This window comes from Populus alba, chromosome 1 (assembly GCF_005239225.2).
Source record: "Populus alba chromosome 1, ASM523922v2, whole genome shotgun sequence".
In the NCBI taxonomy this organism is placed as follows: Eukaryota; Viridiplantae; Streptophyta; class Magnoliopsida; order Malpighiales; family Salicaceae; genus Populus; species Populus alba.
Genome location: NC_133284.1, coordinates 30872046 through 30887379, shown reverse-complemented (window position 1 = coordinate 30887379; position 15334 = coordinate 30872046). Strand labels below are relative to the sequence as shown.

The following is a 15334-nucleotide window of genomic DNA, read 5'->3' as shown; positions in this document are numbered from 1 at the left end:
AAAAATGTTGTTTGATATTTGAACAGTAGAAAAGGCAGGCAAAGAAAATGGGGCAAAGAGAATATATATATCAAATTATTACGTACTCTAAAGAAAAATAGTTGCTCACAAGCAATTATCAATTTTCATGGGGAAATGAGCTCGAGTTTCCCATTCCTAATCTAAAGTTCCCTAAACCAAGCAAACCACCTAGTCGGAGTCCGAATCTTCACTAGCCTGCTCAAAATCAGAATCTTCACTCTCTGAGTCACTCAAGACATACGTAGTCTGCTTCCGGGTTGCCCTCTGCGGTCTTGCTTTTGCTGGCACGTCGATGACATCGGCGTTTTCAGATGTAGAAGCTGGCATTGTTTCAATTCCAGTATCATCTCCCTTGTGATTTCCGCCCAATAAAGAACCACTCTTCTTGTTGAATGGAGATGCCCTCATTTTCCTCACTTTCTTTTCTGGAGATATTCCTGATTCTTCAGCAGGCTTCAACATTTCAGTTAGAAGCTGCTGGCCCAATCCCTGGGACTGCTTGCTGGCTGGCCCTCTCCTCTTCGTCGCTGCAGGTGGTTTGGCCGCCTTTTCATTTGCAGCAGCAGCTTTTCTCCCCCCCTTCTTTTTTGTTTCTGGGACAGCTTTCACTTGTACATCGAAGTCGTCGTCAAGATCTGGTTCGTCCTCACTATCAGAAATTACTGAGACAGCCGCTAGAGGCTTCTTCCTAGCAGCGTTTCTCCCAGCTGGTACTCGAAGCACATCAGTCTCCGTTTCTGTGACAGTAAAACAAACCAATAACCATTAAGGTCACAAGTAAAGATGTCCAATCCATGGCCAAACACAAGTGTCTCCGCATCGAATCGTCCTTTCAAATTAACAGAGAAAAACTGAAATTCTCCAAGTTCAACCATTATACAATGGGAAATAAATTGGATAGAAAAACTCACCAGCTGATTGCTCAGGCGAAGAATCAAGTCTATATGCCTTAAGTCGATCCTTCAACGATTCTATTTCATCATCCTCATCCGAAATTGGTTTGTCCTGCTGGTGAACAGAAACAGGAGGTCGTAAGTTTCAAAAAGCTCAATTCTGTTTGCGGTTTTTTTTTTTGGGGGGGGGGGGGCGGGGGTGTTTACGGGAGTACCTTTTTAGCAGGAGCCTTCCTTGATCCTCCCCTTCCTTTGGGTTTCACTACCTCAGCAGCATTCTCTGACAGAGATATATAGAGTAAACATTAACAGAGCTCAAGGAAATTTATAAAACATGCCAAGAATAGATAGTTTGTTAGTAGAAGCATCTCTACCTGCCTGCTGACCTGTCTCCATTGCAGAACTGGATGGTTTTCCCATGGTCTCAACAGATACTTCTTCATTTATGGCTTTCTTAGTGTACTTCCTTGGATTTTTAGGTGCTTGTTTAGAAACCTTAAAACCAGCTTCGCCATTTGCATCACCTTTTAATTTCTTTCTTGCCTCCTCTGCTTCAGCATCACATTTATCCAGCACCTAAATGCATGTATTGCATAAAAATCAAAGATGTCACATCAAAGAAAAAGTAAAAGGCAAAGAAAATGAAATAGCTAAGTGGAAAAAAAGTAAATGAAAACAAGAAAATATGAAGTGATGACTTTGCACATACATCAAGTTGCATCTCAAGAGCCTCAAGATCTTTCACCCACAAAACTATTGGAGTTGTCTTTCTTAAATTGTCAACCTCTCCATTGAGTTTGTCATGGTCAGCACATAGCTGCTGAACCTTTTCTAGTGTCAAGGTTCCAATTGCCATTGACAGCAAATAGTCATAGTCACTAGCCCTCACCCCAGAAACTTCAAGGCTGTCTTCTGCTTCATCTTTATCATCCGTTGCCCCAGCAACAACAGCCTTAGATTTCTTCGGAATGGGGGTAAAACCTTTCTGGTGCAGCTCTTGGAACAAATCGGCTCTCTTCCTGTTATTCACAATGATTTCACCTCTCACGACTCCAAGGATAAACCTGACCTTGTTTTCCAGTTTCAACAACTCGAATTCTAGATTTTCCAGCAGAACTTTCTGCATTATTTAGAAAAGCACTAATCAAACCGGTTTACCAGCGGGAACTAGTTTAAAAAAGTTCAGTGGTAATTCTATGACATACCTTTCTTCTCTCGTAGTATTCAAGCCTTAAGTGGAAAAAATCTTCAAGGACTGCAGGTGGAAAGAAGAAAAGTGAGCATTCAAACAAGGTGATGATGTATTGTAGAACAGGCATAAATGATATCTAACTCATACTTTGTTCTGGGTTGTCATATTTTTTAATCACCCCTGCTGAATCAAAGAGGTGCATATTACTTGTGCTAATTGAGGTGGTTAATTTAAATTTCTTTAGCAAACCCTCTTGCTTTGCAATCATCATGTTCTCTTCCGACAACAGAACTTCAAAAACTACTGTCGCATCATCACCATACTTTCTGAAATCCTGCAACCAGAACATTGTGCATGAGAAAATAGAAGCATTGAACAGTTCACCTGTTAGATATCAATATTACCTTAATAAAGGGATCCTTTGGTAAATTGCCATTTTCATCTCTATTCCCCTCTGTAACAGAATTCAAAAATGCCTTGTAATCATCTGTCCACCGACGGATGGGCAGTTCAGTTATCCTGAGTGTTGTCTCATTTACTTCATTGATGACACCATTAACAGTGTAGCTACAACCAGCTTCCTTTGATGCACCTTTTTCAATAGTTCCTTTAAAACCTCTATACCATGGATTCATAGGCTCCATCATTTCACCATTCAATAACCGCCTTATGTTTGCGACAACATCCCTTGGGTTATAGTTAGGGATGAAAGTGCTCCAGCCAGTGCCGATTCCTTCACAACCATTCACAAGGACCATTGGAATAATTGGCATGTACCTGGACGAAAAGGAAATGAGGCAACATTCTTTATATGTAACCTTGAAGGCACTCATAATTTTTTTGGTTATTGAAATAAAACTTTTACCAAGTAGGTTCAATGGTTTGCCCATCTTCATCCAAGTAATCAAGAAGGCCATCATCATCCTTTGGGAACAAGAACCTCGTAATAGGAGAGAGCTGAGTATAAATGTACCTAGCACTTGCATGGTCTTTGCCTCCCTGTGAAATGATGAAAATAGAAAACGAGAATCAGATTAGTGTTCTAGAATAATAACAACACTCCTTACTGAGGTTGATTTAACTTTAAAAAGTGAGACATCATTTATCTTACCACACTGCGGGTGCCAAATTGACCATTTGGCAGAAGAAGGTTAATGTTGTTGCTGCCAACAAAATCCTGTGCCATTCCAATGATTGTACTGGCAAGACTCTGCTCACCATGATGATAAGCAGAATGCTCGGATACATAACCAGAAAACTGGGAAATCTTCGCCTCTTTGACAAAATTCCTCTTAAAAGAACAGAAAAGGATCTTCCTCTGACCAGGCTTGAGGCCATCAACCATTGAAGGAATGGATCTTTGAAGATCCGCCATGGAAAACAATATAAGCTCCTTGTTAATGAAATCGCTGTACTTTATGAGCTTCTGTTTCTGATCAAGGTGAGTACCAGGCTGCAAAAATTCAGAGAAACTAAGATCCCGTTAGAAGACAGTAGTTTCGTGCATCAAACATTTTTCTTCTGGCGGGGAAAGGGGTGCAAAATAAATTTAACAACAAATATGCAGAAAAACCAACCTCGTACTGCCGAAGCCAACTCTTTCTTGCTTCGATCTTCTTTTTACTAAACGCAAGCTCTATTGCATCCCCATCTTGCTCATCCATCCATATAAAGTCTTTCTTGTGCTTGTCAAGACTTTGAAAGTATGCTTTTCCTTCCTTGGATGTACTTGTTCCCAACCCCTACGATGACATCAACTATATTACCCCATGATGGGAATAACATGAATATAACCATGTATACCCAGATTCCTATCTTCCATGTGAAATGAACAAACCTTATAGTATTTGATGGACCAGCTACTCGCATTTCCCGCCAAACTTCCTTTCCAGGATTCATACTCCGGCATGGAATAAAACGATAGAACTGTTCCGTTTCTATGAGTTGCCTGCACAAACAATTAGGCTGAAAATTACCGAAGTTCTTGAATAAAAAAATCAACATTTCTGAAACACTGGTTGGTTATATGCACCAACCTTGACAATAGGAGTTATAAACTCAACCAAGAATGATGGGACTTTCAGTAATGATGGCCAGAATGAATGAAGGAAATTGATCAGCAGGCCTTTAATGTGAGACCCATCATGATCCTGTTTAAAGCACAAAAAGTTAGCAAATCTCTCCTCTAGGAATTATGGGCGGATTCTATGGCAAAAAATCTAAAGGAAGCACTAACCTGGTCTGTCATTATCATCAGATGACCGTATCTCAGAGACTTGACATTACTGTACTGCTTATCATGCTGCAAACCAAGAATCTTCTTGATGCACTCAATTTCCTTATTCTCTTTGAGCTGTTTAGGCGTGGCTTCTCGCACATTGAGCAATTTACCTCTCAAAGGAAATACACCGTAGAAACTCCGTTCCGTCTGAGACAGCCCAGCCACACCAGCTATCTGCATACATTCATTGCTGTTAAAGAAAATTGAATTGGTGTTGCTACCGAAAACTTTATCAGTCATGGAACTTACTGCCAGAGCTTTTGCTGAATCTCCTTCAGTCAATATCAATGTACATTTTTCAGAGTACCTCCCTCCAGCCTCGTTAGCATCCTCGAGCTTCGGAACATTAACCTTCGCTGTCTTTGTTCCATCAGTCTTCTTAAGCTCCTTGTTTTCCTTGAATTTTGCCCACGAGAGGAGGTTGTCGACGATGTCAGACTTTGCCACTGCAAGTATGATAATGATCAGCATACAAGACTCCAAACCAACATTCTATAAATATAAAAGCTATAGTTTACAGAAAACCAAGCAACACATGTGACCGACCTTTCTTCAAAAAGTCTTCAGAAAGTTCACATTTCGATCCAAAACTGCTCTGGCGAAGTGTCAACGTTTCCTTTGTTTGAGAATCAAAAGCAGGGTTATCAATAAGGCAATTGACAAAAACCCACAGATAGTTCTTCACGTTATGGGCTTTGATGTTGGAATTCTTGTGCTTCTTATTAACAGCATTCATCACATAATTAGTGATCTGATTAGTGACGTAATCAACATGAGTTCCACCCTTGATGGTTGCAATGCTATTAACGAAGCTGACCTGTTAATGAAACCCAATTATTCTGGATACGGGAACTTTACTGTGATACAATTGCAAACAGCTAGGAAATAAACTACGATCCATTCAGAAAGGTTGTCAATTACCTGCTGGAATTGACCTTCCGTGAGGCTCACACAAACCTCCCACCTATCACCAACTTTCTCGTAGAAACTGGCCAGCACCAAAATACCTAATGAGCATCTTAACAGTGGAAACATTTAAAAACTTGATAGCTGGACAAAAGATCATTAAAACAACCTTTTAGGGCGTTCTGAGCCAGGTTCAGAGGCAGAGTTCAAGTACATGTAAACATAATCTTGAAATGATTTGACAGGCACACGACTTCCGTTGAGCTCAATCTTCACAGTCTTTCCAAGGCAACCAGCCATGTCAACCACCCTTTTCTTCATCAAAGCTACCACATCTTCTTCCAGATGAGTCATGCTAAACTTAGCCAAATCAGGCTTAAATGTCACCTTGGTCCAATTCTCACCCTCCTTGCACTTAGTGATCATTGGCTCAGATTTTTTCCCCATGTTGTTAGAGAAAACCTTTCACATCACAACACAAACCCATATTACATACTTATTAATAAGAGCATGTAAAAGATAGCCAAAAAATCCACCATAAACAAAACCATCTGTCCTTGCAAAAGAAACTTTGCCTAATTTAATTACCTTAATTCATGTCAAAACATGCTACAATTTGAAAATTACTCTTATATCCCAGTTCACATATCACAGGATTCAGCCAAAAAAAATATCAACTAGCAATTTGATCAAAACCTTTCACAGAACCTTTAACTTCTTTCCCAGCAAAAAAAGAAAAGAATCAAAAGCTTCAACAACAAAACCCATATTACATACTTATTAATAAGAGCATGTAAAAGATAGCCAAAAAATCCACCATAAACAAAACCATCTGTCCTTGCAAAAGAAACTTTGCCTAATTTAATTACCTTAATTCATGTCAAAACATGCTACAATTTGAAAATTACTCTTATATCCCAGTTCACATATCACAGGATTCAGCCAAAAAAAATATCAACTAGCAATTTGATCAAAACCTTTCACAGAACCTTTAACTTCTTTCCCAGCAAAAAAAGAAAAGAATCAAAAGCTTCAACAACAAACCCACCAATTAAAAAAACCTTAAACTTGTATGCCCACTTCATATTTCATAGATTCGAACTTTTAATAAATATTCTATAAAAAATATAACAAATCGCCAAGGCATTAACAAAAACCAGCATTACCTGCTTATACTTCTTTTGCCTTTTCCCATCAGCCGTCTCAATCACAAACTCGGTCGAAAAAATATTCGTAAGCTTTGCACCATACCCGTTTCTCCCGCCAGTGGTCTTCTTCTCAGCATCATCATAATTACTACTAGTCAACAAATGCCCAAAAATCAATTCAGGCACATAAACACCTTCCTCCTTGTGTATCTCCACCGGAACCCCATCTCCATTGTTATAAACACTAACCAGATTATTCTCCCCATCAATCACGACCTTCAAAGAGTCCATTTTCGGGTCTCTTTGCTTATTATCCGCTGCATTCACCAATATTTCATCAAAGATTTTGTAAAGACCTGGCACATAGGTGACCGATCGGTGCACTATTTTGTCACCCTCGTAAACCCAGAGGGTCTGTGCGTGCTTCTCGATTGACCCGATATAGGTGTCGGGTCGCAGAAGAATGTGCTCCAATTGGGACTTTTTCTGGTAGGTTTCTTCGATTGTCTTCCCCTGGTTCGTGTTTACGCTGTTGCTTGTTGCTAATGGGACTTTCTTGGTCGCTGCCGCCATTGAAGAGAGAGAAAGTCACGAATTAGGGAGTTTACGAGAAGATATGTGTGAATTTTTTCTTCTTTTTAGGGTTTGTTGAAGAAGATCCTTGTAGAAAGGGAAAGTTTAGGGCTTCTTGCTAAACAAACAGAGAGGTTTTTCTGCGATGTATTTGATTTTAGGGCTTGGTTTTTTCTAGGGAGAGAAAGTTGGGGGTTTTAGTTTTGAGAGAACAAAGACACAGAGATGGTGTCTGGAAGCGAAACGAGGGGAAGGAGATGGATGACGGATTATAAAAAGGGAAGACAGAACAGATATAACGGTCGGGCGATTTTGAATTCTGAATTTTGAATTTTGGGAGGGAATTTGAATTCTATGATTGTTAAAAAGGGTTCGAGGATCACACGGTGGAGGATTGATCTGGTGATCAAAACTCGAAAGAGGTGAGCGCTTGATAGAGGAAATTATCTAGGCTCCGTTTGTTTGCAGGAAAATGAATTCCTTTTGGAAAGTGAATTTCGGGGAAAGTGAATTCCTGGAAAGTGAATTTCGGGAAAATATTTTCCGATATTTGGTAGTGTTATGAAAAATGAACTGAAAAACACTTTTCAGTGTTTGGTTATGTTATGGAAAATGAGCTGGAAAATAACTTATTAATATTTTATTTTTCTCAAGTTTATTAAAATAATGAGGAACAAATCTTACAAATTAAAAAGTTGAATGAGAATGAAATTGAAAAAAAAAAATATAATTTCATAAATTATCTCAAATAAAACAAATAATAATCAAAATAATAGGGATCAAATCTAAAAAATTAAAAAAAAAATAAAAAATGAAGAAATTAAAATAATAATAATCAACATTTCATAAATTATTTCAAATAAAATAAGTAACAATCAAAAGAATGAGGATCAAATTTGATAAATAAAAAATTTCAATAAAAAAAATGATAAGAAAAAAGCAAATAGCAATTATAAAAATAAGGACCAAAGTTAATATAAAAATAAAATTTTAAGAGATGAAATTGAAAAATAAATATTCAAAACAAAATATATATAACAATCAAAAGTTTGAGGATCAAATTTGATATAATCAGCAAATAATGACATTTCTAAATTTTTCACAACTTCCGGAAAGTGTTTTCCCCTCAAATTTTTCAGGAAAACACTTTCCTGAAAACCAAGCCAAATTTTCCTTTTACTGGAAAGTGTTTTCCATTGACCAACTTTCCTACTGGCAAACAAACACAAGAAAGTTTGGAAAGTGCTTTCCCGGAAACCACTTTCCGGAAAACAAACACAGCTAAAAGGAAAACACTTTCCTGAAAACCAAGTTAATTTTTTTTTTTTTTACTAAAATTGACTGGAAAGTGTTTTTCGTTGACCGGAAAGTGTTTTCCGCTGATCGGAAATTGTTTTCCGTTGACCAACTTTTCTAATGACAAACAAACACAGGAAAATTTAGAAAATGGTTTCCCGGAAACTACTTTCCGGGAAACAAACAAGCCCTAGTGTAGCTCGATAAGTGGGTGCTCTTGATAGTCTTTCATGCTGGTCATCATCGGATGCCACGTATCGCAAGGTTATTAGGGGAGACTTGGGTTTGCTAGCTATGTTTGGGTGAAGAAAGCAAAGATCAATGATCTGGATAAATGGACTTTAACAGTTCACTTCTGGGCTAGAGTCCAAGAAGCTTTTTGATCCACGAAATTCTGAGAGCTCTTACTAATAATTTCGAAACTGATATTATTGGGGTGGGTCTAAAATTCATCGCTTATCATCTAAATCCATGATGGAAAAAAAAATGGATATTCTTTTTATCAAAACTGAAAGCATGTTCCTTTTTTATTGTCCTGTAATGAAGAAGATAAAAATAATATCTTAAGAATAATTTTAAAGTAAATTTATTTATTTTTAAAATATGAGGAATATAGATAACATGTCTTTAAAGATAATATTTTTTATTCTTAAAATATCCTTATAAAAAATTCTTAATTTTAAAATTATTCAACTAAAACATGTTAGGATAAAAATAATAATTATTATAGTTTTAAAACTGAACTTGGCGGTCGATCTGGCACAAAGATCGAGTCACTGGTCAAGGTCTGCGTCACGTGCAGGGTTGACCCGAGTCAGTGTAAGAATAAAAATAGTTATTATTTTAGTTTTAAAACTTGATTTGGGGATCGACCCAAGGCAAAGCCTAGATCACGAGTGGAGTGGACAATTGACCCGGGTCAATATAAAAACAAAATAATTATTATTATAATTTTAAAACTCAACATGGGGATTAATTCATGATAAGGTCTAAGTAACGTGTCAAGAGGGTCAACCCAGAATGATCTGAGTCAATATTAAAAAAATGGTTATTATTATAAAACTTAATTAAGGGGTCATCTCGGGGCAAGACATGGGTTATCATGATCTAGATGGTCAACTTGGATCAATGTAACAATAAAAAAATATATTATTATTATAGTTTTAAGACTTGACTAGGATAAGATCTAGATCATAGGTTGGGAGGGTCAACACAAGTTAACCCGAGTTAATGTTTGGATAAAAATAATTATTATTTTAATTTTAAAACCTGACTTGAAAGTCAACCTAAGACAAGTTTAAGGTCACGAGTCGGGATGGTCAGCCCGACATATCCAAAAAAATTTAAAAATAATCAAAGCAATCTTATTTTGAATAATATTTTTTTAAAAAAAAAATCAATAATTTTTTACCCATGTTTTATCTCAAGTTGACTTGTTTTTTTACCAGGTTAGGTCAAGTTAATCATTCCTCTATTTTTGCTTAAACTCGGACTACTCTAAGACCCGGGTCAACCTGTCAAGTTAGTTATATTTTTATAACTAGGGTAACTGTAATATTATTAATTTCAATATATATATATATATATATATATATATATATAATTACTTTTAAAAAATATATAAGTTTGACAACAATAAATAAATATTATAAGTAAATTAAAATTTTTATATTTTTTTTATCTTATCCGCTATAACCAAACGAGATACAGAGGCAAACTATTTATCTTGTATATCACTATTAAATAAAGTTGTGTGTTTGTTTTTTTCTTATCTTGTCTCATTTATCTTTATTGTTTCTGTTTTTTCTACATCAAACAATACCTAAACGCTATTTTAGTGTCCAAAATATTATTTTTATGTGAAGCCCAAAACCCCTTATTAGGTCCTTGATTACCTCAATTGTGGTTACTTCATTGGTTTTACATAACAATTTATGATTAAAAAAAAACTTAAAGCACATGAAGAACTTATTGTTCAATTAAACGCATTTTTTTCTAAAGTTTCATTAGTCATTATAAGATTAATTGGAGATAATTTAATCTTTTATATTTTAAATACACACTGTAATGATTACATTGCCTTCCAAAGAAAAATATTCTAAAAGGCTCCTTGAGCGAAATTTGGTTTTTTAACATTTTTAAGGCATGATATAAAGATTATATTACCCTTACATGCAAAAAATGTTAACCTTGAATCAAAGAGTTTATTTTTATCTTTTCATGTTGTTTTTTTAATAAAATCTTACAGGGACAATTTGATCTTTTGAATAATATAAATATTACTAATAAAAACATTGATGACACATACGACAATGTCACTCCACCAAATGCCACTATATAAGGTGGTGTTGTAGGTGTTGTAAGTGTCTCACCGTCCTCTTTCCACTAGTGCCACGCATGTGCTTGACATCGAGGTGGTTTGACTTTGATGAACTTTTGCTACTTTTGTCTCTCTTCCTTTTATCAAAATATAAAGGCGTCGTTTATTTATTTTTAATTTAATTCTTATTTTTTTTATTGCTATTTGTTTATATATATATTATTTTTATTGATTTTTTTTATTCTTCACCTCATCATTTAGTTTATTTAATTTTTTATATCAAATTTGATCATCGTTCTTTTGATTGTTGTTTTTTTATTTAAAAATCATTTTTCTAATTAAATCTTGTTTTGAATTTTATCATTTAGTTTTTTAGTTCAAATTATTTTTGTATATAATTTAGTTTTCATCCTTTTAATTATTAGTTCTTTTGTTTTATATCTTTTTTTTTTGTTTTTAATTTTATCACTTAACATTTTTATGATTTAGAATTTTGCTTTGTTATTTTTAGGGTTTGTGTTCTATGAAGTTAATTTGTAAACTCACTTTTGATTTTATATTTAGGGTTATTATAAAATCATTAGTTTAAATAGCCAATATAAACTAAAGTAAAAAATAATAATATATAGGTATTTTTTTAACTATGTAAATTCAACAACAATACATATTAAGAGTAAATTATTTTTTATATATATTTTATCCTATCTTGTCCACCATAACCAAACAAGATACAGAGACAATCATTTTGTCTTGTATACCACTATTAGATATAGTTATGTCTTAGTTTCGCTTCTTATCTTGTCTCATATATTTGTCTTTTCTATCTCAAAATTAGAACCAAACACTACCTTATTATCCAAAAAAGTTTTTCTTTGTGAAGCTTAAAACCTTTTATTTGGTACTTAATTAATCATCAACTAAGAACCATATGAGATATGGCTAGAAAAACATTGCACCTAATACATCTAAGCCTTTTTAGCCCTAATAAAAAATCCAAATAATTATCACCGTTATAATAAACTATGTTGTAACATTGCCAATTAAAATTGGATGGGTTCTTCAAACAAATTCTATAAATTTCATTACCCCAACTGATCTACATTAGCTGTATATAGCAAATTAAAATTAAAATTAAAAAAAACTTTAAACACATGGAGAATTCACTATGCACTTAAACAAATATTACTATTCATTGCATTAAGTAATTATTATCTTACCCTTTAAAAAAACCAATAACCTTGGTATTAGAATAGAGTGGTCTTTTCCTAAAGTCTCATTAGTCATGGAAGGATTGATCGAAGACAATTTGATCTTTTTATATTTTAAATGCACAATGCAATAATTATATTGCCCTCAAAAGCAAAATATCTTAAAAGGATCTTAATGGGTAATTTATTCTTTTTATATCTTGAAGGCATGATTGTAAATACCATATTACTCTTACATGCAAAAAATATTAAACTTGCATCAAAGGGTTTTTTTTTTTTTTTTTTTTCATATTGGTTCTTATTTAATAAAAGTTGTCTAGGGATTATTTAGTCTTTCAAATAATATAAATATTATTAAAAAAAATTCTTGGTGCGTGTATCGACGTCTTGCCACCACAAGCTACGTTACAAGGCGGGGTCGAAAACGTCTTGCCATCCTCTTTCCACTAGTGCCACGCAAGTGCATTTTAGATAGGTGGTTGGGCTATAATTGTCTTTTTTCCTCTCCTCTCTCTTTCCTCTCTTTTACTTTTATCAAAGTATATATATATATATATAGACACACACAATTTGGTCTCCATTCATTCCATTGTTTTTCATTTTGTTTTTTATATTTTTTTTATATTTTTATCTTTGATTTCACCCTTTATCCTTTAGTTTCATTTAATTCTTATATCAAATCTAGTTCATATTTTCTTTTTATTGTTATATTTTTTTTTAAATCCTTTTCATGATTGAGTTTTTTTTTAATTTTTAATTTTAAGGTGTTTAATACAATGATAATGGTTGTTTTTTCAAAGTGTTTTTAGCTTTGAAACGAATCAGAATTTTTTTTTTTTTTTTAAAAAAACTATTTTTAACATCAACAAATTAAAAAAATAAAAAAACACAGAGAAATAATTTGAAGCAAAAAAAAAAAATTGAAACTATGGTTTAAACACCTCTTCATCCCACATCATTTGATTTCAAATTATTTTCACATCAAATCTAGTCCCTATTGTTTTTGTTTTTATTTCTTTGTTTTCGATCCTTTTTTTATTTTATTTTTCAATTTCACCCCGTAGCATTTTGATGATTTGAAATTTTGTTGTGCTATTTTTCAGGGTTTGCATTCCATGAGGTTAGTTATGGGTTCATGATCAAGGTCATGAGTCTTTATAATTAACTAGAGTTGACTTTGGTTTTTTCTAGGTCTATTTTTTAAATTATTATTTTTTTAATTTTATAATGCAATATTTGATTTAATGAGAATTGATACTCGTTCTCTTTTATTTTCAATCTCTTTTCTTTGGGGTTGTTCTAATCTTGTGTCTATGGTCACAAAGTTAAATAATTAACCCAAGTTTATTTGAATTGTTTTTGTTTTGTTTAATTATTTATTAAAGTTTTATCCTTAAATATTGAGTTGCTTGATAATAAAGCTTTATATTTTTATTGAGTTTGTTTTTTATTGGATTATTTTGGTATCACTACCAAGTAATGTTTTTTGCATGCTAGCTTGAATTAGCTTAAATCAAGTTTGTTTTAGTTTTTTTTTAAAATGTTATTTTAGTTTATTTATTATCCTTGATTTTTTGTTCTTATTATTTGAATTATTTATTTAAGTTTATTAAATAGAATTGAGTCGATACTTTATTAAAAAAAAAAACGTTTGTCTGGCTTTAATATTTTTTAAAATTAAAACTCGCCGCGTGACGCGTTCTATCTGTTCCTCACTTCACTAAAAGAAATCCAGGAGAAGATCCACACCACCAATGATCATGGAAAATGAAAAGAGGAACAACGAAAAAAGAACAAAATAGAGAGGGGACATGCCAGCTGAAAGATTTAGCAGATTATTTCTGTCAGAGATCGCCCCATTGATACGGGCCCCACTCGTGCCCTTTTCAATAAATAAATAAAAAATCGATAGCTTAAGGTAGTGGACCCACTTTTTACTGAAAGTATTTTTATGAAAGAATTTACTTATCTTTGTTTTTTAAAATATTTTTTATTATAGAATATATGAAAATAATATTTTCTTTAATTTTTTAAAAATTATTTTTTAATATTAACATATCACAATAATATAAAAAAATAAAAAATATATTAATTAAAAAAAATAAAAAATATTTCTGAAATACAATACCAAACACTACCTAATAAAGATGAATATTGGGACTCGAGTCAAAGATTTTCCCGCTGCTCTTGCTATCAGCTTTTTTTCATAGCCCTGGATCCTTCATCACCTAAATCTGAACTACCTACATATGGGCCCGGCTATGGACCCATTAGCACATGCATAATAATTTCTTCAGCTCGCGGTGCACCGCCTATAATTTTCGGGGTATGTAAAAATAGATTAGATTTGAAGTGTTTTTTTTATTTAAATTATATTTAAATAATATTTTTTTTAAAAAAATATTTTTGTTATTAATATATCAAAATATTTAAAAATACTTAAAAAAATTAAGTTAAAATAAAAATTAAAAAAATTTAAATTTTTTAAAAATATTTATAAAACATATAAACAAATAAGCTTTACTATGTGTTTGAAAATATTATAGTAATTGTTGTTTAAAGTATTTTTTATTTAGAAATATTTTAAAGTGATATATTTTTAATTTTTTTTTAATATCAATATATTAAAATAATTTAAAAATATATAAAATAATTAATTTTAAATGATATTTTTTAAAATTAAAAATAAACTGTTAGAATCCTATTCCAAACACTGCCTACATATTGGCTAAAGCGATATCGAATGATTGCAAAATAATATATAAAATCAACGAATCTTGTCATATATATAAAAAATCAAAATCAATATATTCAATCGAGAAGAATTGTACAAGCATTGCAATTTATATAGATTTGGGACCTAATGACACATAATTATTGATGATGGTGGTGATGGGGAAAATACAGATTTGGACACCGTGATGTCAGTTCGAGCGACACCGGCGATGGATTTTTGTATTATAGGATCCTTCCTGACAACAAGTGCACGTTGATTAGATGATACCATGCCAGATGGCTCTCACTAAGCAGCGGCACATGCTAGTAGGGCTTGTTACTTTCCATGCAAACGCCGTTAACATTATATATTTTTTATTAAAAAATATTTTTTTATATATTTTTATATTTTGTGAATATATTAAAAATAATTTTTTAAAAATAAAAAATTTATTTTAATATACTTTTAAATAAAAAATATTTTAAACAACAACCACTACTACAATTCCAACTAAGACCGAAAAAAATATTCTAATTACAATTAAAACATAAACATATTTTTTTATATATTTTAACAGTTTTGGATGTGCTCGGCTTGGCTCGCCTTTAACAATCTGTTTAGATTAAAAAATAATGTAATAACATGATTCTATAAATAAATCCAATCTTGGATTAAAAAAAATTTAAAGATATTTGAGATTATTATTATTATTATTTAAAGTATTTTTTTATAAGTATATTAAAATAATACATGTAAAAATTATCTTTGATATCAATATAT

At 32.6% G+C, this 15334-nt stretch overlaps 1 protein-coding gene across 4 annotated transcripts; it reads right to left on the bottom strand.

Moving 5' to 3' along the window:
• Nucleotides 1-48: 48 nt before the first annotated feature.
• Nucleotides 49-7362, bottom strand: LOC118047031 (DNA topoisomerase 2). Of its 4 annotated transcripts, none has more exons than XM_035056170.2 (19): nt 6460-7362; nt 5463-5755; nt 5309-5375; nt 4934-5204; nt 4637-4833; nt 4343-4561; nt 4143-4256; nt 3944-4054; nt 3684-3848; nt 3218-3559; nt 2972-3105; nt 2511-2883; nt 2254-2440; nt 2120-2169; nt 1624-2034; nt 1301-1490; nt 1130-1194; nt 933-1026; nt 49-758 (listed from the first exon to the last, which is right to left on the bottom strand). In XM_035056170.2, the coding sequence occupies exons 1-19, from the start codon at nt 7012-7014 to the stop codon at nt 190-192; spliced, it is 4407 nt and encodes a 1468-aa protein (XP_034912061.1). In that variant the 5' UTR covers nt 7015-7362; the 3' UTR covers nt 49-189. The 4 variants fall into 4 exon arrangements, with proteins under 4 accessions (XP_034912061.1, XP_034912059.1, XP_034912060.1 ...); XM_035056168.2 differs by having other exon boundaries at nt 1289-1490; nt 6460-7361; XM_035056169.2 differs by having other exon boundaries at nt 933-1029; nt 6460-7361.
• Nucleotides 7363-15334: the final 7972 nt, after the last annotated feature.

Coding starts and splice junctions, on each gene's coding strand:
- LOC118047031 (XM_035056167.2), bottom strand. CDS start 7,014: ATGGCGGCAGCGACCAAGAAAGTCCCATTAGCAACAAGCAACAGCGTA. Junction 5,376..5,462: donor GGCTCAGAACGCCCTAAAAG/GTTGTTTTAATG, acceptor GGTGCTGGCCAG/TTTCTACGAGAAAGTTGGTG. Junction 3,849..3,943: donor GGTCCATCAAATACTATAAG/GTTTGTTCATTT, acceptor ATGTCATCGTAG/GGGTTGGGAACAAGTACATC.